Here is a 20,924-nt window from a genome sequence, read left to right as displayed (position 1 = left end):
CGCTTTAGCGGGTAGCGGTGTTATTTTAGCTTGGTGATATCCCTGACCGGACAAAGAATCGTACCATTTTTATTATTTATAGAAAGAAGTGAGGAATATCATCGCGCTGTGTGGAAGCTTGGACTGTTGAGCGAAAAAAAGCACACACAGAAGGATGACATTACCTTGCTCTATATTCGGGATGCTTGAACACAGCCTGCATCAATTTCCATGTTGGCATGAATACACGAAATGAGTCTGTGTTCACGGTATCATTATTTCTCGTACAGCAAAAGGCCACAGCATCTGGAGGGATAGCGTTAAATTGCAGTGTAGTTTTTATCTCGCGAAGGAACTGTTTCTTTGTATTACATATCCAAATACGCCAAATTGTTTTTCTCAGCAAATACTGCACTATTTTTTATCATGAATTAAAGCACAGGTAATGAAAACACGTACAGTCAGGAAATTGTTTCTTGTCCTGTTAGTGTTTATCTATAGGACGCTTGAAGGTTCGAAAGCATGTAGCGTCGAAAAACGCTATCTGATTAGCCAGTCTGTAGCTCTCTAGTGCAAAGATGTCAGAAGTTCTGAACCACATCTAACGTGTTCAGTGGTATATATTGGCAACGTGCACATTCGAAACACTACCAGTATGATGTGCGAAGCTCTTCCAAAACTAGCGAGCGGAAGGTTTCAGTTTACGTATCGCATCTCCAGCTGTAATAGACCAACAAGTTGTGCTAGCTGGTGGAAGTTCATCTCGAAAGGGTGTTCATTGCTTTATGAACACGCACAACAGAAGATGTCTTTCGCACGTGCCTTCGTCTAATAATCGTGTTTGAAGCGCAGCTGACACCATTGTAATTCGACATTTTCTAAAATGTCGAATTACAATGGTGTCACCTAAAAATTCTGTACCATTAAGCAATAATATTAAATTTTGCTTGTTACAGCCACAATGTATCCTGCTGGCTCAAATGCAACCAAGATTTCCGCATAGTGACTTAAGTTCTCGTTTTCAGGCATTAGGAAAAGCACGGAAATCTGAGTACAAGATTGTGGGGGAAGTTTTCTTAGTGTTGGCAGGGACGATAGTCGGATACAACTTGAGAAGTCCGCGGCATTTTCTCCTGAAAGCTGGATGCACACAAACCTGCACTAATGGGCACTCATTCCAGACAGACCTCACGAGCCGAACGGTGGGTGCCCCCGCCTTCCGAGAACATTGGCGAGTATATGAGCAGGACTATTTTTTCGTCGCGGAGGTGATCGGTTGCTGCGCTTCGGTCGTCTACGCGGGGCCTCTCCGGACATAAGCTACATCTGTCTATAGTCAGTCCTGCGAACGCTTAATGACATGGCCTTAGTGAAGCCACTGGCCGTCAGAAACAAGAGCGTGATATGCACGAGTGAATAAACATTGTATTTTTCGCATAGACTTTATTTATTGACAAACCAGTCCCTAGAGAGTCTTGTGATACGGTAACTTTACTTGCGAGGAGCCGGTTGTTGCAATATTATACATCATCTATGACTTGCGCGGGTGCAGCTTCTCGAAAAGATCGCTTGCCCCGAAAACAATGGCCAGATCAACTTATTCTTTCATACCGCGTGGCGCCTATGTTGTGCAAGCTCTCTATGTTTAGTCACAGTTGTGCATAATGCTTTTCGTTTTTCTCTTTTCAAAGCTCCTCCACCAAGTTACGACCGACGTAAGTAAACAAATATTCCCCGCGGTCACTAGACACAATGAACTAGACCACTATACGTTTTGTTGAGTATTACATATGATGGTTGTTTGAATATTTGGTAGCTAATAAGATTGGGCGTAAGCTTCGGTTTTACTGCGATAGCAATTATATGGATGCTCGGCGCACAGTTTTGCATTCGCCATCGCCGTCATGTTCGGCATAATGTCCAAATCGATAACATCGCCCCTCTCTTCGTATGCTCTTTAGGCAAGTGAAAGCATGCGAGGATTGCCACCGGTGGCGCCTCAAGCAGAGATAAAAAGCGCCGTCCATCTCCGCCACGTGAAAGCGCATGGAGGGATCACTGGAAGCATTGGCGCTGCTAGCTTCCAGTTGGGGAAGGCTTAATCACGTAACGGCCAATTGCATGTATGCATTGCTTGCCGTCCATTATACTGTTTAGGCGGCACAATTTTTTGCAGTTTTGTCCAGTAGCTTGATACCTCGTACTGATATTCGCTGACTTTTGTTTTCACGACAAGAACGTTGCTAAGGGATCCTCAGCGCTAAGCATTTATCCCGCCAGGGCTGCAGAAGGTAGCATCATATGCGGTTCCTCCTCAATAACCCCGTTCGCTACAACGTGTACCGTTCTCTTGCGTGTGCAGGCGAGCCCAAGATGCATGCTTGCTAAGGGTTTAAGCTGCAAACTTGCTAGAACAAGCCGTTTTGTTGTTCTGACTCCACGTTCCATAAGTGTTTATTCCCCCTGCTACAGGCGTTTTGTTACGAATTCATAGTCGCGTCAACGCATCCGAATTTATTAAGGCCAACGCCTTATATGCCTCGTGAAATGCGAAATTTGACCGTCGGCGTCTTGCGGCGTTGAGGACGAGTGGTGCAAATAATCATCATCACGTGATGACGTCACCATATGACGTCGTCGTGACGTCACATATTGCAAAAGACAGTGACATCATCATGCCCTCACAAATTATGGCATGACGTCATTTGACGTAACGCCACATAATGTCATTGTAGCGCCCTCGTTTGGGCGGCGAACAAAACCGGAGAGCGTTCGACCTCAAGGGAAGGAAATAAAGACGGCGCTTGGCAGTGGCACGTGAAGCAACGACTCGTGTTTCCTGCTGGTGTCGATTGCGGTTCTGCCGTCTAGTTCCTTCGCTCCTGTGGTATAAGACCACACCGTTATCACATGACACTGTAGCTTGGTCAGAGGTGGGATGATCACGGAGGCAGGGCAAAACCAGGTAGGTGCCTCCGATCCTGGAGGCAGTGCGAAAGCATGCTAGAAGCTCAAAGCTTTCGGGGGTTGCGGGGATCAATACATCTAGGGAGCCTACATGACCGGCCGGTCATGTAGGCTCCTTAATACACAACTGAGAAGAAAAGGAAGATGGCTTTCGCCTTCGAGTTGTCTTAGGTGAAGACATAACGGACACTGTGAGCTTATTTCGTTTTCTATTGCCTACATTGGCGAGGCTTGCGTTGAGTTGCTACTGGCAATTTTTTTCGTACTCACGAAAGATGAACTTTCGACATATATTAGTTGTAATTACACTGTGAAGAGGAAATACGTAGCAGACCATGTTAATGACAGTGCTTCAGTTAGTTTATATGTGCTTATTTAGAAATGCCTCGAAACAGTGCTATTCATAAATCGTGATATTTCGCGTTATTTGTTGCGGTTGCGTTCACTGCGAACAGAGCATCTCACCGAATATCGCCTCTGCTTTCGGTGAATACAGGGAATCGTGATATACTCACCATTTCCCGCAAGTTTACCCGCTGCGCACCCACAAGAAACGGGTGACCCACTGATTCCGAAGCCTAGAACATTATGTAATACAATAATCCTACTATTCGTTATTATGCTAATTTCCTCGCGGTGTTGTTTCAAGTAGCAATTAACCCGACGGACAAAGTGATATGACGGCATGTACTAACGCAGTAAACGATATCATAAACGAAATAAAATGCCACCAAAATAACCTTGAACAACCAAAGGAGGATATATTTTTTTTCTTCGGAGCATGCAAACACTGAAAAGTTACAATATATGCCGTGACATTAAGCACATGTATTAGCGGCGCTTCTACTAAGGCTGCTTTGTACGTACAAAATACTTTCGCGCGGGTTGTCAGCTCGATTGCTTGGCCCTTTCCGCAGCAGCACCGCTTCTATCAGCTAGTATTTTGATGTCAGATGATTGAAAACGTGGCATCTTCCACTCCCGGTGAGCAGACGCCCGGTGGGCAGAGACGGCATGTAATGGTACGCTATGGGATTTATTTAGGCGAAATAAATCGGCTGTTTTACGGACAAAAGCTAAAATATTCTTGCGAGGCACACCGCACCGAGATACCTCAAATTACCCTTGGCCACCAGGGGTTGTTTTACGGTCACCTAAACCTTAGTGCACATGCGCATTTGCGCTTCATTCCCGTCAGTATGCTGTAAACGATTGTAGGAGACGTCCTGGCAACTATTACCGAAAAACCGGAAATGTTATTATATAGACCTTATGCAAAATTGGTGCCATCTGTCGGAGGTTTGACGAAGCTACCCATTCGGCGCCATGTTGGAGGCTTGTGGCCGAATCGTATTGCTGTCGCTGCTATAACCTCTTGCTTGTATCTGCTTTGATAGTGGGCAATCGGGGCATAAAAACGTCACGACGAAAATGAGCCCATTCGGCGATTTGTAGGCGCATTGGCGATGCCACCGAACTACATTTTTTGCGCGACGCTATGCTTCGAAAAAAGCCGGGAAAGTGCAGCCATCGCCGCTAAAAACACACGCGAACTTTCAAAGAGCTCCAAGCATGGACAACTATGTCCATCTAGCAGAAAACATATCAAACCAACGTCTCCTTTTATGGCCTCCGAGATCGCGGGGTCGCCGCACGGCGTCCCCGCCATCTCGGAGGCCATGCTCCTTTCTAGAGGAGGCGTTGATCAAGCAAACAGTAAACATTAGTTAATGTGCTGCAATCTGTGAGGCATTGTGAGAAATACGACTCGACGCTAGCACAGGGAAGTGCTTTAAATCGAAAACCTGTACCAGTGCCTGCACCATTACTACTAGATACATAGCGCGCGCATGTATGTCTGTGTACGCGTGTGTGCGTAACAGCACACATTAATAAGTATGCACTTAGTGGTTGAAGTGCGCACTGGGGGCCGGATTTCGCTATCGCGTTCAACTCTTAAAGGCGAAGGTTAAGGGTCCCCCAATTTTTGATGGCTGAGATCTTCCAACCATTTATTCTTGAGCTGTGCATAATCTAACAAATGTACTGCTGGCAACGCTGACAGTTGTTAGATATATCTACACTTGTTCATTGATTAAGTTTTCAAGAAAGAAAAAAAGAGCGTTTTGGGTGCTCCAGTTTGAATATTGACTCCGCTTTACTTTTCACACATTCAATGTAGCCGCGCACGTAGCCACTAAAGGGCTATAAAAAGGCATATGTTTTGATCAGTATATTCTTAAAGACATATTTTCACACCACTGTTTTATATTGTGACTTTTTGTTGTCGTTTCACTTGCAGGTTCGTTCACTCTGATCTGTGTGTTCGAGTACCTCCAGAACACCATTCCCCGCAATACGCCGCAGTGTACAGATTATGTGTACATTCGATTCTTCGTGTATTCCTATCGAGTAAACAAGGAGCCATTGATTTTCGAACACAAGAAGCGAATGGGTGAGCGGCGGCTCTATTTGTACGTGCTTTGCACATACCCACATACACACAGCACGTACATACATACATACATACATACATACATACATACATACATACATACATACATACATACATACATACATACATACATACATACATACATACATACATACATACATACATACATACATACATACATACATGTCCAATCACACACGTACGCACGCACAGGTTTTATATCTTTCGTAGAAGCTTCAACTTGATTTTACCATAATATGTTAAATTACCCTTGCACTAGAAGGACGCATTCAGTAGATGGGAAATACGAACGTTTCAAGTAGAGAGAAGGGATTATGCGCAAGCATATGTATCTTAAAGGGGCTCTGCCACACTGTTTGAGCATGGTCAGAAAACGCTGCCGATCAGTAGTCGAGACTCCTGAGAACATGGGAGCCAAACATTATAGCGCAGCACGCGGCGTGGACTTTACAATCAATTCTCAAAGTGAGCAAGAAATTGTTCCCTCTTCTTTTTACAAATGGTGCCATATACCTAAAATGACCTCGCCATATGCCCAAATTCACGGTCATTGGCTGATTTGAATTTGAGCATCCTGGACTGCATAGTTACTGCGGCCGCCGCGGTAGGCCGCCACGTGCCCGCGCACGCGCTCCCAATCACACTGAATGTAAACCGCGCGTCGAAGTAAAATAAAAAGTGCTCAAGGCCATGACACGCGTGACGTAACTTTTTTCCACCATGCCATCTCACCCTGCTTCGCTTCCAGCGCGTCCGTAGGGACGAGAGAAGAGAGAAAGCGATTACAGCATGAGACCAATCTCAGTAGCTTCCCTCGTACATGATGTATTCTAAAAATTATTGCGGCGGTCGATTCGTGAGGCACTAAGCTCATGCAGTGAAGCCATTCGATGGTTACTTGGAAGAATGTTGCAGGGCCCCTTTAACTTTTGTAACAGGAAGTTATTGAAAGCGGTATTCAAGGCTCTTTGAAGGCCGACAAATGTAGACAACTGCAGTTAATAAAATACGACACGTCCTTCATACATTTGACCGTGAACGTTCAAAAAGGCATTTCCAAAGGTACGGTGTCAAAGAGAACGTAAATTAGTTTCGAAGGTTCAATGTCGGTGTTGACAGAAGAGGTTGAAGTATTTTACAAATCACACTATATGAGAAATAGGTGCATAGTTGCCCTCCACACATTTTGGACGTTTGCAAGTACACCAGTATCATATTTAAAATTTTTAGACAAGAGGTCGAATCAAAGCCCTACAAATCACTTCAATGAGCAATGGTATTACGGGCGACAAAGAATGAATTTTTTCGCGCATTTTTCGCCAAGCGCGGAGTTACTGTCTTTTATTAAAGCGATTTAATGTTTTGTTCAGGCAGTTGTATATTTGGTGAACAACTAAATGCATTGTAACTGCGCTGATTCCAGTAAATATTCTTTTTTACCGCGAAAAGACTGAGTGGAAATCTGCGATGAAATGTTGTAATAATTATTCCAGTGCTTAACGGTGGTGGTCAAGAACACACCTACCGGTGGTTTGATTAATGAGTGTTTTTCCAGCTCTATTTTCTAATTAGTCTAGTTCGAGTTAGCTCGGACTCGCGTACTACAGCTATTTTTGCCACGTCGCTTGTTGAGAGGCTTCTTAAGTGGCCTCCTATGTGCTGTGCTTGCGGGTCTTACAGATGGCGTCGCCAAACTGTACTACGATGACACACCGGCGGTGTGGCGCAAGCTTGGCTCGTACAGGGCGCTGGACAACTACGTCAAGATCAGCAAGCGCTACTTTCCTCTCTCGCGCTGGTTTCTTGGCATCTGGGGCACCACATTCAGCCGGCTCATGTGAGTTTCGCGCGATGCAAGTGGTAAAACAGCAGTTGTTTGAAGGATGCTAAAGTCAAACGAACAATTCTAGCTGTAACAATAGAGTAACCTTCTAGAAAACAGCCGTGCTCATGATGTTCTGAGACGCTTAGTAAGCTATGAATGACAAAAGAAAGGTTCAAAATACTGGTGGTGATGTATGCCGTGCATTTTTTGTGTCCAGTAGCGGCAATCGTGTACGTTTATACGATGTCTCTTCCAGGGCAGGTTTTGTTTTTATCGGAAAAGACGGATATGTTTTGTAGTATAGAACAACAAAGGCTAACCTTGTACAATTACACCAGCGACGACGCAAAAAAAGAAAAAGAGACCTAAGCTGAAATCTGTGACGTCAGAATTTCATTTAAAAAATGTTGGTCTTGCTTGCAGAGTTATTATAGCCATTTGCCAACTCTGATTGTAGGCTTAATATATGTTAAGAGTGTTCGCGGTGTAGCCAGCTTAGCACTCGTGGAAGTAACGTGAAAAATTAACACTGCAGATACTTACCACTGCATTAACACTGCATTACCTAGACGTAATGAATAGCTACAGAAACTTCATGACGATCTCTTGTATCTTGACGTGAGCATATTCATAGTGACCGTGCTGTGCTATTTCAAGTGCTTCCCGAAATTTGGCTGATACATCTGAGAGGCTGTCTGATACGACTCAGAGATTGATATCTGCCACATCGTCCACAGACAGTGAGCGAACTCGCCTGATGTAAATATTTACAAGCATTGGGGATTTCACCACATAACTCATATCACCACTAATGTGTCCCACTAATGTGATTCAGCGTAGACAGCTACAACTTCGACAATTACCCACACACATACTGACACAAATGACACTGTAACGTCCTCAGCGTTAAGTGCAGAAGAATGGGAATACTCGAATTTGCAAAGCCTACTCTACATCTATCAATGTTTTCTTACAAAAAAGGCATTGATACCGGCTTTCCGACCTTGTATATCATACAACAGACATTATTTAAGCTATCAACATATTCCGACGTCCGCCTTTCTTGAGGCAACGTCTTTTGTGAATCCACTAACGGGGCCACCCTGTTCTCTTGTCGATACTACAGGGCTAGTCTGTGGGATGGCGGCATATTCCGGACAGCACTTCGTGACACTCTGCGGAGTAACTTCAGCCAGAAGCTGACGATGAGCGACTTCAATGGCTTCGCCATCATTAACACCATCATTCAGGACACCAGGATATTGGGTCGTGCCAAATCATTCGGAGAGGTACGTACACACTGAACACTTCAAGTGCTGGTAACATATGGGCAGTTTTGTACGTGGCTAAGATAATATGCCATTCGGTAGCCCTCCCTCATGTCGTCAATAAACCAGCAGTAGCGTAGTCTTCTCTTTGTAGAACACATAAACCAATTGCGAAGGGTTCGATTTCGTTTCAATTGTTATAACAACGTCGTTTGACTGACTGTAATATTGGAAAATATTTTTTAGCTGAAAATCTCTCCTTCCCAGCGCCTGATGTCAATAGCTTTCAAAAGCCATCTATGCACTTGTTCAGCTGTGTGTCAAACGGTTTTCCGTATCTCCGGGAACTGCGGACATTGGAGCGTGCACCTGAAAATTATATTAGCAAAGTGCCTGCATACATTACATCCCCCGAGACCTGCCTTGACAAATTCGCCTATTTGATCATTACGAATAATGCTCCCTAAGAAGACACTATGGCTTTAAGAGACGTCGCCGCAGATACGCTTGATCGCGAATTGAGCAAAATTGTATTCATAAGCCCAACACCTGGAAATTCTCAGCCGTCTTTTCAAGTTTGTTGTATTGTAAGGGCAATACATGACGAACTTTTGTATTCATCATTGCTTCATGACGTTATCACGTGTTCATATTTATGTACACAACATCATCAGTTGTACATTCCCGCCTTTGTTTTACACCGAGACCGACTGTGATAGAGCGGTTCCATGGATGTAGTGGAGCTGCTTGATATGAAAAGTAGATGCCTTATATATTCTGTATTAGGCCTACACAGTTAGCTAGATTGGTTTTGCTAGAACATATGCACAAGCCTAGCAGGACACTGCTCTTATAACAATATTATGTGGAAAATATGCTCCAGTGTAGTGCGTCCTCTGTTTGTAGTCTGCCGCAACTTTGTAGCCTAGTATGTGATCTCGACCGACTACATGTGTATTCATTTTTTTTCTAGCGTCAGAATACTTAGTCTGTTGTCAACTCTTACGATTGTTTTAATTGATGCGTTATGGGACTTTGAATGCATTCGTGGCACTTTCGTGCAGCTGGTCTCGAAAAATCAAGCATCCCATTGTCTTTAGCATTAACTTTGTGAGATTGAGATAAACGTGGACCTGCACAACACGACACGCAAACCGAGAACTGTTTGTATCTGGTTCTTTCGACATATATAAATATTAACACCGAAGCATCAAAACGAGGTGGTACAGTGCTATTACGAAAGGCAATGTATAACCAAGTGGCCACTATAGCAGAGCTTCAGGCCTCTTAGTTCTCTGGCTTCCACCGCTATCTGTGCGCAGGCCTTCCGGGCCGCGAGTGAGCCCATCCTGGAACCCGACTGGGTGTACATTCACACCGCAGCCGTCTGGCCTGGTGGCAGCGCACGCGTACCCGAGTCAATGGTTTCCGATGTGTTGAGGTACGGCATCACGCTTGAGACCTTAGAAAGCTGATATTTTTAATGCGAAGCATTTCTTAGCGAACCCCAGACACTTTGGGCGTTTCAATCTACGTATCTCTCTCTCTCTCTATCTATCTATCCTATCTATCTAGCCGCCTAGGTCTGGGCGCTCTCCCGGTCGTCTCCACAAGCTGTAATATACCAAAATTTGCATAGCATAGGATGAGTCCATGGCGAAACACGATTCACTGGTGATGACATGAATAACGCAACATACCTGTCGCGTACGTCATGAAACCCTTTCCCTCAGTCACGTGTGGCACATACCCGCATGCTAGAGTTCATGTTATGCGGGTATGTGCCACAGATGATCTAGTATGCGGGTATGTGCCACAGGTGATAACCGAGTCTCAACGCAGTAACCGCGAACATACACATTGCATCAGAAGGAAAGTGATATTACTAGTAATTTTTGAGGTTTTACGTGCCAAAGCCACGATATGATTATGAGAGACGCCGTATTGAAGGGTTCCGGATATTTTGACCATCTGGTATTCTTCAACGTGCACTAAGATGTCACAGTACATGGGCCTCTAGCATATCGCCTCCATCGAAATGTGACTGCCGCGGCCGGAATCGAACCCGCGACCTTCGGGTCAGCAGCCGGGCATCATAACCACTACACCACAGCGGCCGAGGCAAGGAAAGTTTGGGAGCTCAAGACAGAGCACCCCTGCAAGACGCTGGGCTACCATTCTATCGTCCACGTGGTCCGCAATGTCGACCACGTGGGTTACGCAAAAATCGGGGTCAGTGGTTCGTACAATAACTCTGTCGAGAGGACCATGTCCCTCATGATTACCCGGGACTTCAGCAATGAATTATCAAAACCCAACAACGCCTGGTTCTTAGACGCCGTGAAAGACGACTTCGATGTGGACAGGGCATCACAAGACCTCGGTGCCATGTCCAGGACAGGAGGCATCATAGATCATTTCTTCGTAAAGCCATCCGCGGTTTCCACCAGCTTAACTATACCTCGCACATCACTACACTTAGACCGCTCGTAGCCGCGATCACGAACGGATCTGATAACAAGTCCTGTCCAGCTGCTGGTGCTCATTTATCACGGTGATGATGACCTTATTCAAGAACTGCTAAGAGCCCCTTCCACGCATGCACACGGGTTCGTGAAGCGTGCGTGCGTTCTCTGTCATAACGGATAAGTGTAAGCATAACAAATCTAACGCAACTCTAACAACTGCAACTGTACGTGCAGTGTACCTGCGCGTGCTACTCGGCTGTGTATATCTAGCGAAACTTTCCTTGAATTAAGCTTAGTTGCGAGTAGCGTCTGTCCTGCGCATCTGTGTTCCTTCATTGTCCTATTCGAATTCGCGCTAGCCAGTATTGAAGAATATAAGCACTACAATCAGCTTACTGCGTCTCGTGTTGGTAACACCTGTGTTGCTGTTGGCATCGTCAAGCGACTGTAAACAACTGGTTATATTGCCACGTGCGTTTCTTATTATCACTTTTACTGTATTCGGTTTTCGCCCACAACGACTGTCAGCAACGCTCAGCGCAAACCGCGCCTTATTGTCTGAGAAGCTTCGCGATTATTGTAGATGGTTTTGTTAAGATTGCGCGCAAGACGCGAACACTCGAGCTTATTCTAGAGTATGCGCGACAACCAGCGATAACGCTGGAATATTCGACGGCACATGTACAAATGCCGACGCGCTTCATCGCTCGTCAGTTTTTCGACGGCCGACGCTCTGTTCGCCGCTATCAGTATACAGTGTGTATTGCTGTAGTTTGACTTTCCTTTTCCCGGCCACAAGTTCGGCCAAATAAAAGTTTCACCTTCGACACGCCGGCTGCTTTCTTCGTCGACGTCACGTACCCCGTGACAATATAACACATGGGGGACTCTTCAAAATATGTGTGCGTGTACCATTCGCAGATTTCTCTAGCGTAATTCCGTAACGTTTTGCTGAATGTGAAAAATTGCGACAGAATCACCTTCCTGCGCATGCTTCGCATAAAATCGATTCCCACGGCACATGAGATCTGCCGAATTTTTTATTCCAGTGAAATACGGAGTATCTTCCCCACGCCGCATCCAATTATCAAATTACGTAGTTAATATATTTTCAATTTTCTATATAGAAATAAATGCCACATTTTTAGCAATAATTTCGAAAATGAAATAACTTTCACTGATTGCAGCGCGGCCTCTCAGAGCAAAACATCAGCGCCTTGTCAAGTAACGCGATTTGCGCACAGAGGTCATTGCTGACTTTTGAAGCCTCCAAAATGCATGAATCAAATGACCACCACTGTCACTCTTTGTCGTGTGCAAATCGCAGCGTGAATGGCAATCGGTTCAGGCTGTTCAACAATGCAGTTGTCAGCGCATTCGGCGCATGTGTTGCATCGCTAGAGATGTGGCATCAGATTGAATGGCATGTGTAAGAGCGGCCCCTTTTTGATATTCATTTTTATGTTTTATTTTCGCGCATCGGTAGCTGAGAATGATGTGCTGAAGGTAGGGGAGGGGGAGGAGTGCAGGTATGAAGACAATGTTTTCATAGCAGACAATCGTGGTTATGTATTTATGTACATAAGCTACAAGGAAGTGGACGGCCAACCCTTGTTGGCCTTCTGATATTGTGACGCAGCAAGACGGAACAGAATGCACCGAAAGGAAACGCAGAATATGGCGATTTCAGCTGCACTTGACGCTCGCTTAAAGGTAGACGTTGAGCGAATATTTGCATTTCTAGACACCTAAGTGTGCATGAAGTTCATGACGCCTAGCCGTTTGTAGCGTGTTTTTGACTTCTCTCTGTAATTTTTCCTCTGGTTGTCATGCGCAGGGACGCTGACGTAGTCGGGATAAGCACCAGTAACACCACCGACGAGAACAATATCATCCTGGGCCGAGCGGGGGGTAACGCTGTTCCCTACAAAGCTGCTTCCCCGCCAAATCCCCTCAACGCAGTCGCTCCAGGCACCCGAGGAATGGTGAGGAAAGCGTCCTTTTGTTTTCACCTTATAACTGCTAGTTTTACTTTGCTGCATTGGCTATTTCATTACTGATCGTGTTTATTAACTTTCTATAATGAAGTTACTTATTTAATCCTTGTTACCGATGGAAAGTAGCACACTGTTTGTGACGAAACCCAGAGCGAAGGATTACGCAATGACTATGGACACATAGAGCTGCTTAGCATCTGAGGCTCACTCACAGGAATGTTGCAGTCGAAAATGGAAATATAGAATGCAAGACTTCATGCATGGAGAAGATTTCTGCGGATTGCCGACACACCGCCTGACGCAATGTCTACGAGCACGCACCATGGTGTCTCCGCAGTTATATCGAAGGAGCACCCTTCTGGCGTCACGGATGCTTCATCGATAGCATGGCGCTGGGTGATTTATGAACCCAACTGTGAAACATCTCAGGGGAGATGATTGCATGGCAGTCGCTGTACGAAGTATGTGGTGTAGGCTCCGATGGCTTGAGGTTTAATTAAACTATGAACAGCGTCATCGGTACCTTATAATAATATTTCAGCGCATTTGCAATGTCGTGTTGTTTCGTGCGTTCCCTTTGCTTGTTTGTGGGTGAGTGCTGTCTCACCCATACGAGTAACAACCCCCTCTAAGCTCGCAATGTGTTGGGGTTCAAAATTATTTAAATACGAAGCCTTCTGTTAAAGGTGACATATACCGTATTGGTACAACTTAGAACTTTTCTACAGAACCTTGCAAAAGATACAACGAACTCACGGACCTTGAATAAGTGCTAGAATAATAGTTAATTCATAGCAGTAACAGAATTGCGCGTCAGATAAGCACGACTCTTTTATCAACGTTCTTCTTTGCACAATATTCTTTGTGGTAGAAATCCGTGAATATTTGAGGGGGAAGTGATCTCTAAGGATGGCAATTTGTTGTACAAAAGCTCCACCTGAGAATGCCTGAACAAATATTTTTGGGCATCCACTGACAAGTTCATATAGCTGCTGGAAATAACCGTGCGGAATGGGCACTCGCGATATCATTGTAGATGGATGACATCACTGCATGCTGGTAGAGTTCCGACGCTACGCGCCGCCTTGCAATGAGCAGCTGCGAAAATATGAGCCACGATATGTGGCTCACAAGCGCCCTCAAGTATTCGCCCTCAAGTGAGGCAAACTGAGTTCTCGTGGCGCTCGTATATCTACGTGATGCTTGCGTATTTGATCTTGGGCTTTACCTAACCCACGCTATAATAAAAAGTATTCGATCTATCGCAGTGAGACCTAAACAACCAACTGTCAGCTATAGCACATTACTATTGTTGACAAAATGAGCATTGGCATCGCGGTAGTCATGGTACAAAACACAGTATACCGGTTGCTATGTAGCACTAACTGAATGATAAGGCCAAAGAGGTGGACTATGGGCGTATTATGCCCATTTGGAGCACATGGTTTAGTTTCTGCTTTGCCATTTCGATTGACTCGTCAAACCTTCGCGCCGTAGAGCGACGGGCAGGAGCGGTGGTGTACAGCACTTGGCCTATAATGAGGACCTGCTTAGGTAGGCGACACAAGTCGAGGAATGTAGTCGATGTAGGAGGCCGAACGTGATGAAGATTCAATGAAACGTAGCGTTCATCAGTGAATTTGGGCCAGCAGTGCGCGCAGACATGTAGTGGCACGCGTACATCTGTCCTCTAGATCGTCGCCACTCATTAAAAAGTTGGGCGAGTCCCAGTGTGCGTGCGCAGTTGCCGCTGTAGGGATGATACAGAAGGTGAAGATGTCTAGTCCATCTACATGCTGTTCTTGCTTTTGTTTTTTGCTGGACGAGAGACTGAAGCATGATTCTGCATCCTACGGAGAACGGCAGCGGAACTTGCGGTCGGTCGCCGTCACACGCGAGAGTTTCACGTGACTTTAGCAAACACTTAAGTCATAACGTCATACAGCCGCGAAACATTTCAGTAAACGGTTGGACGAGGCGTTGCATAAGTATTGCTATTTCTCGCTATCGTGCCAATGTAAGTGGTCGGTCACGCGGGGTTCAAATAACCTACGCCGTGCCTCTTGGCGCTTCGCACTACTATTTCAGCAGCAGCGCTGTCATAAAGAGAGTCGACCGCGACGTGCTGGCTTAGCAATTGCGTCATACGTCACGTTTCTGCATAGGTAACGTGCTTTGACCGCTTGTAACATAGACCAGAAGTTCCGCTGATGCGCTCTCAAGGGTAGATAAGATGATAGCACTGAAGGGGCACAGCTGAAAACGCAGCAGATACAAGATTGTCAGACCAGAGGTTGCCACGTCGCAGGTATTGACAAAACTTAGAGCTGGTATGTTTGAATAATAACACAGAAATTCCTCATCTGAGACTATACCTTCCGGGAGATTTCAGGTGCCGCCATATTTGGCTCTTAACCTTGTCGTTTTGTATTTTTCACAGCAAAAGGAACAGTATCGGTACGGTGGACGTCTACGCATGAAAACGGTTGGCTTGGTGCATACGACGTTTCATGACATCAATAATTCACTACGCGACATACAAAAATAATGAAAACATTCGTTCAACAGCCCAAGGTGGCGGCGCCCATACGTCTGACGTAAAAATCGTCTATAGGGGGTACCTCTAGACGCGCGCAATAGAAATAGTAACGCATGATTAGGCCAAATAGGCTAAGCTATAATTTGCCGCTGCCTTATACCGCAGACGGCTCCTATAACTGTCATAATAATCACCATAGTGACCGTCAACGTAGCGTTCGATAGCGAATGCCAGGGTGCGCTGCGTGTTGGTAGCGTTAACACTGATTGAAGGTGTCTGAATATTTCTTCGCAAAACACCGCGCCTGAAATACCTGCTGGTAACGTCTTGTTGTCTTTCACTTTGTCTTTTAAAGCTGGACATACTGGGCGAATTCCCACACTGGAAGCAGGTTTTAAACCGCCAATCGTTGTGCTTCTCGGTCACAACATCCATCAACTACATGCGCAGCAGCGCGGATCCCATCGACTTCGTCAGCGAAGTCCACAACGACGAGGACGTGCAACGATACGGACGGCAAAGAGTGAGTGCCGCCACAGCGTTCGAAAATCTCACCAACGCGTGCTCTTTTCTAATGTGGACGTTCGAAACTATGCGATCCAAGATAATTATAATAATATTCCCTACTTACACTCTTTCTAAAACAGGGTTTGGTTGGAAAACTAATTCAAGAGCCCATTCACAAAGGTGGCTGCAACTATGCTCTCTCAATGAACTCTTGCTTGCTCTTTAGGTCAGAGCTGGGCAGAGTCGCTTCCCACCCCTGAAACAGTTGACTGATGTCTGAAATGTAGACTGAAACGTTGGCTGAAATGTTGACTGCTGACTGATATCTGTGGCCTCAATATTCTGACAGGTGTATACAATGTGGTCAAGGCCACGTTTCGTAAATAATAAAGGTGTGTAGTGCAAAGGCTACGCTGGAACTTGGCGCTCCTTCTGCCTTCTTTTCTTTTTTCACTTCTCAAGTCTTGCACCTTGTACACTTAATACCTCGCTAGGCAGCAACTAGCCTTACGTCGATTACTACTGATCTACTTTTGTGGCACGAAACCTAAGTTCTTTACTTGACAGTTCTGTATCTATTGCATCCATTTTAAAGCAGGTTTTTATGAATGTTGTCTAGTAATTAGCACTATTGCTGGCTTGCCAGCGTTAATAAAAACCAGCATTAATTAGCACTATTGCTGGCTTTGTAATGACCAGCCACGGCGCTCTGGTGGTTACGGTGCTCGACTGCTGACTCAAAGGGAGCGAGATCGAATCCGGCCGCGGCGGTCACATTTTTGATGGACGCGGAAATGCTTGAGGCCCGTGTGCTTAGATCTAGGTCCACTTTAATGAACCCCAGGTGGTCGAAATTCCCGGAGTTCTCCTCTATTGCGCTTCTCGTATTCATATCGTGGGTATGGGACGTTAAACCCCAACTATTTTATACTGGCTTAGTAATGGCTAATATTTCCTATTGTGTGCTAATGCGCTGTTTCCGTCCAAGTAACAGGTACCAGCTGGCTTTTCAAAGAACCCTTATCCTTTTTGTTTAGCGCGTGCCTTGTCCGCAATGCACCTGAATCATCCTTTTTTCTGTTTGCCTGCGCGGCAAACGTATCTGCAGTTCACAACCCCGGGAAGCAATAACAAGTACCCGGTAGAAGACAAGCAGACCAGGTACCACTTCGACAATACAACTTACTCGCACTTTTGGCGCTCCATTCGCGACGGCAAGTTGTTAACCCTCTTCGCATACGACACGGGTGACACACTGTCATACAAGGTATGTCATACAAGCAACGAGGTGAAACGTGCCATGGAGCATAGCCTCGCAAGAATATACCATGTGTAGAGCTTTACGATGTCCCGGCATTATTAGTTCACAGAAGATTGTATTTACGCTAAACTATATTGTATCTTCATTGCCACAATAATGATGGAAGCTGCGAGATAAGTTTGCGTTAATAGTGCACTTAAATTTCTTCGCTTCCTCAATATTTTCCAGCTGCCGTGTACACAATAGTTGTGAATCAGTTGTGAATGAAAAAATTCCGAAGAGTTTGCTACATCTTGTATACAGCGGTAAAGTATTTAGGATCCTGAATAACTTGTGAAATACACAGTACCATATTGTCCTCTTCACGATCGTCAGCATTGCTACGATGTATAGAATAACGAAAAGACCACACATATAATAAAGGAAAAGACAAGTAGCAGAAACAAGCATATGTCTGATAACGAATACGAAATATACATGAATTAGAAATAAAATATGGAAGCCAGATTATAAAGGAAAGCTGCTACGGAACGTGAAACCTAGAAAAACTAACAGGCAAGTCTAGTCCTGTAACTATTGTGCAGTCAGCGGCCACGCGTACATGGTGGAAAGGACAATCTTAAATGTCAAACTCAGCAAAATGTTGGACCGCATAAGAAGTCTAATTTCATAAAGCTTAGACGTTTATAGAGCTCGCAGTGGAATGTTACATTTGAAGTACGAGAGGCAGCCTCACTAAAAGTTCACAAAGAGAGCTTTTTATACAGATACTGAACTAGCAATCCGCCATTGCCATTCGTCGGGAGACGCAGGTCAAGAGCCCAGCCTAGAAGGAGCCGCTTCTCGCCAGGTCCTTCGACATAAAGCGGCGACAAAGCACATATGGGGCTTATTACGTGAACTACTACAGAGCGACCAATAACGTATGCATGCATTGTTTCCCCTGGTGACATTTTAAAGCCACGATGAAGAAAGGTGTACCAATACTAGCCCTGTTTGTTAAGCTCGTAAGCGAGTCAGCGACCCATTGTTTCCGTTTGCGTATTTCCTCGCAGATTTCACATGAATTTTCTATTGCCATCACTACGGCGGTACCTGCGCTCGTTCAGCAATTCCAAATGACCTTCTCCCGCATCTGGGCAAATGATTTGGGATCCTGGATAGCCTGTGAAATACGCATTACCGTATTGTCCTCCTTCTGACTGTCACCACGGCTACTCTAAATAATCTCTGTATATAATCGACTCTGTTCGCAGGAAGTAACTCGTATTACTAATCATTCTTCCCGCGAACAATCATGGAGTGAAATTCATTGTCATCCACCTCAACCTTGTTACGCGGTAATTTATGATATTTTCCCTTTGTGTGTCTCTTTATGTACACCCTCTCCTACTTGTACTACTGTCTGCAGTGTTGTACGAAATAAAAAAAAAACAGACTCCGCGTCCGATGATGAAGCATTTGAATGTCTTAGTAGTAGAAGTGTTCTTGCTAAGGTGCGCGGAAAGGCCGTGCAGAAATTATTGTCGGCAATAGCAAGTTTTATTATTGCGTACGTAGCGTCCGTAACGGCGTTGCGTATGTAACAACGCTGCGTTTCGCATAGTGCGCATGAGGAGAAGTCTTGCACACGCGCTCTCTGGAAACGCAGCGATCTTACGTACGAAGCGCCGTTAGGGAAAACCAACACCCATGCACTTGAGATAAAATACATCTTCACAAATCAAAATATCTATCCATTCGCGCATACAATACAATCGAGCCAAGCCTCAGGCGTCAAATAACATCGTTGCTTTATTAGCTCAGCTAATTATGCATCACAGGTAAGAGCGAAGAACACATTTAAGAAATGTTTCCGATGGCGTGTTTGCCGATTTGATCGTTAATGGGCATGCGTGATAACGATAACTTCAAAACATGTTAACATGATGCTGTTGTCTTTATCAAGCACGATACACCGATATCATGGCCGCTTGTTAATCATTGAAACACCCTTATTACTAGAAAAACTGAAACAAAGGTTACCAGTCGAAGGAAATCTACTCGCATGAACATCGAAGGATTGTATGCCACACACACACACGCACGCACGCGCACACATAGGCACGCACGCACATACACACGCACACACACATACACACACTTAACCTACACATAGCCATAGCATAGTAAAGACAGAGTGCTTTGCTACACGGCCATATACCAAGCTATTGGTATATGCAGCCATATTACCTTCAGCCGCCGTTCAGTGCACAATTAAACATGTCATGCATAATCAAACAATGCGGAATTACAGCATGTGCGTAAGTTATACTGTCGGCTTGTAGATATCGTTAAGAAATGCGGTTATTCTAAAGCCTCCCAGTAATCAACGTTTTGCTTAACATAACGCCCTCATGTCCTAAGGTATGTTTCGGGTGGATCATTAACCCTTGCTCAACTGAGAAGGATAATAGGGAAGGCGTCACAATCTTAGACTCCCATATCAGCTAATTATGGCTTTCCAAAGGGTGTTTTCGTTGCTTGACGTCACTTGAAGGGCGCAAAGTGGTTTGCAATGTACTCATATGACGCTGCGTTCGCTTACAGCTTAACGAAATGCTCAAGGCTTACGGGCAAGACAAGTGCGTCGTCCTGGATAACTTGTCAGATGACAACGTGGCCGGGAATTTTACCTACGCTGGCCAGACTGTTAATTTTGGCAAGTTCGAGATACTGTCGGCCGTGCAGTCTCTGATGACGAAACTCTACGGAGGACCCTTTCCTTGACAGAACATCTTTGAACGTGCACGTCTTTTCTGCGACGTCCGCCCACTATCAGCCGTGAATCTATCAATGACAGGCGATTATCTACGGCCAGCTGCCACAAATGGCGACCATTTGGCACACACAAAACACGCGCTGTGCTTCAAACTGTCGGTGGCCGCTGCGTGTTGTGCCACGTTTGGTGTGTTAATCCATGAACCCGAAGTGGATATTCGGTTTTAGTACATTTTTACGCTGTGGACGCACTAATTAGCGAAGTTTCCGTGTGTTAATTATGTTTTAGCCTTCTTTGTATTCTTATTTTGCCGAAACCTCTCATTTCAACCTTCATTACGTGTATTGCAACAACATTTATCGCTTCATTATCGCCATGCTGAAGCTTCAAGTAACGACCACATGAACCTTGGCATCGTCAACATTATTGTATAGCCGTTAATATTTACGTTGGCTTAAGCTTTCTTGTGGTATTTTGCAGTGACCATACGCTGTGTCTTTTTTATAGTGTGTATAGTTTTGGTACTACTGACAAACACGCCGAAACAAATGTAGCCTGTACACACTCACTGTACAAACTCATTGCGAATATCTGTAAAGGACTGGGAAAAAGGATATCATCGCTCAGGGAGCAGTTGAGATTCTTTTGGCCAGTAACCAACACATGCGTACTAGATGCATTCAAGTAAATGAAATAGGCCGATTAATATTGTCATGTGTCATTCACCACAATCGCCTATTTAAAGCGGAACATAGCATATTGTGTGCATATTCATTTTGTCTAGCACGTGACAACGTGTGTCTGTGCCTCGTGAAAGACACAGCCAATGAAACTAACAGATAATTAAGCTAAGGAAAGCATTGAGAACATTATTTC

The 20,924-nt window shown here is 45.0% G+C and overlaps 1 protein-coding gene across 1 annotated transcript; it reads left to right on the top strand.

The window, feature by feature from the left end:
- The first annotated feature begins 10,715 nt into the window (after positions 1-10,715).
- Positions 10,716-20,056, top strand: LOC125757850 (uncharacterized). Its single transcript, XM_049414060.1, has 5 exons — positions 10,716-10,726; positions 12,821-12,968; positions 15,875-16,042; positions 17,135-17,293; positions 19,877-20,056. Exons 1-5 carry the CDS (start codon positions 10,716-10,718, stop codon positions 20,054-20,056), a joined length of 666 nt encoding a protein of 221 aa, XP_049270017.1.
- Positions 20,057-20,924: the final 868 nt, after the last annotated feature.

The sequence above is a fragment of the Rhipicephalus sanguineus genome, chromosome 3 (assembly GCF_013339695.2).
Source record: "Rhipicephalus sanguineus isolate Rsan-2018 chromosome 3, BIME_Rsan_1.4, whole genome shotgun sequence".
NCBI classification, from domain to species: Eukaryota; Metazoa; Arthropoda; class Arachnida; order Ixodida; family Ixodidae; genus Rhipicephalus; species Rhipicephalus sanguineus.
Note: the sequence above shows the minus strand (reverse complement) of the source record. Positions and strands in the feature narration are given on the sequence as shown.

What these genes read in the sequence shown, in the direction of transcription:
- LOC125757850 (XM_049414060.1), top strand. An exon ending in CTCCAGGCACCCGAGGAATG is followed by an intron (nt 12,969 to 15,874) that starts GTGAGGAAAGCG and finishes TGTCTTTTAAAG; the next exon opens with CTGGACATACTGGGCGAATT. An exon ending in AACGATACGGACGGCAAAGA is followed by an intron (nt 16,043 to 17,134) that starts GTGAGTGCCGCC and finishes ACGTATCTGCAG; the next exon opens with TTCACAACCCCGGGAAGCAA.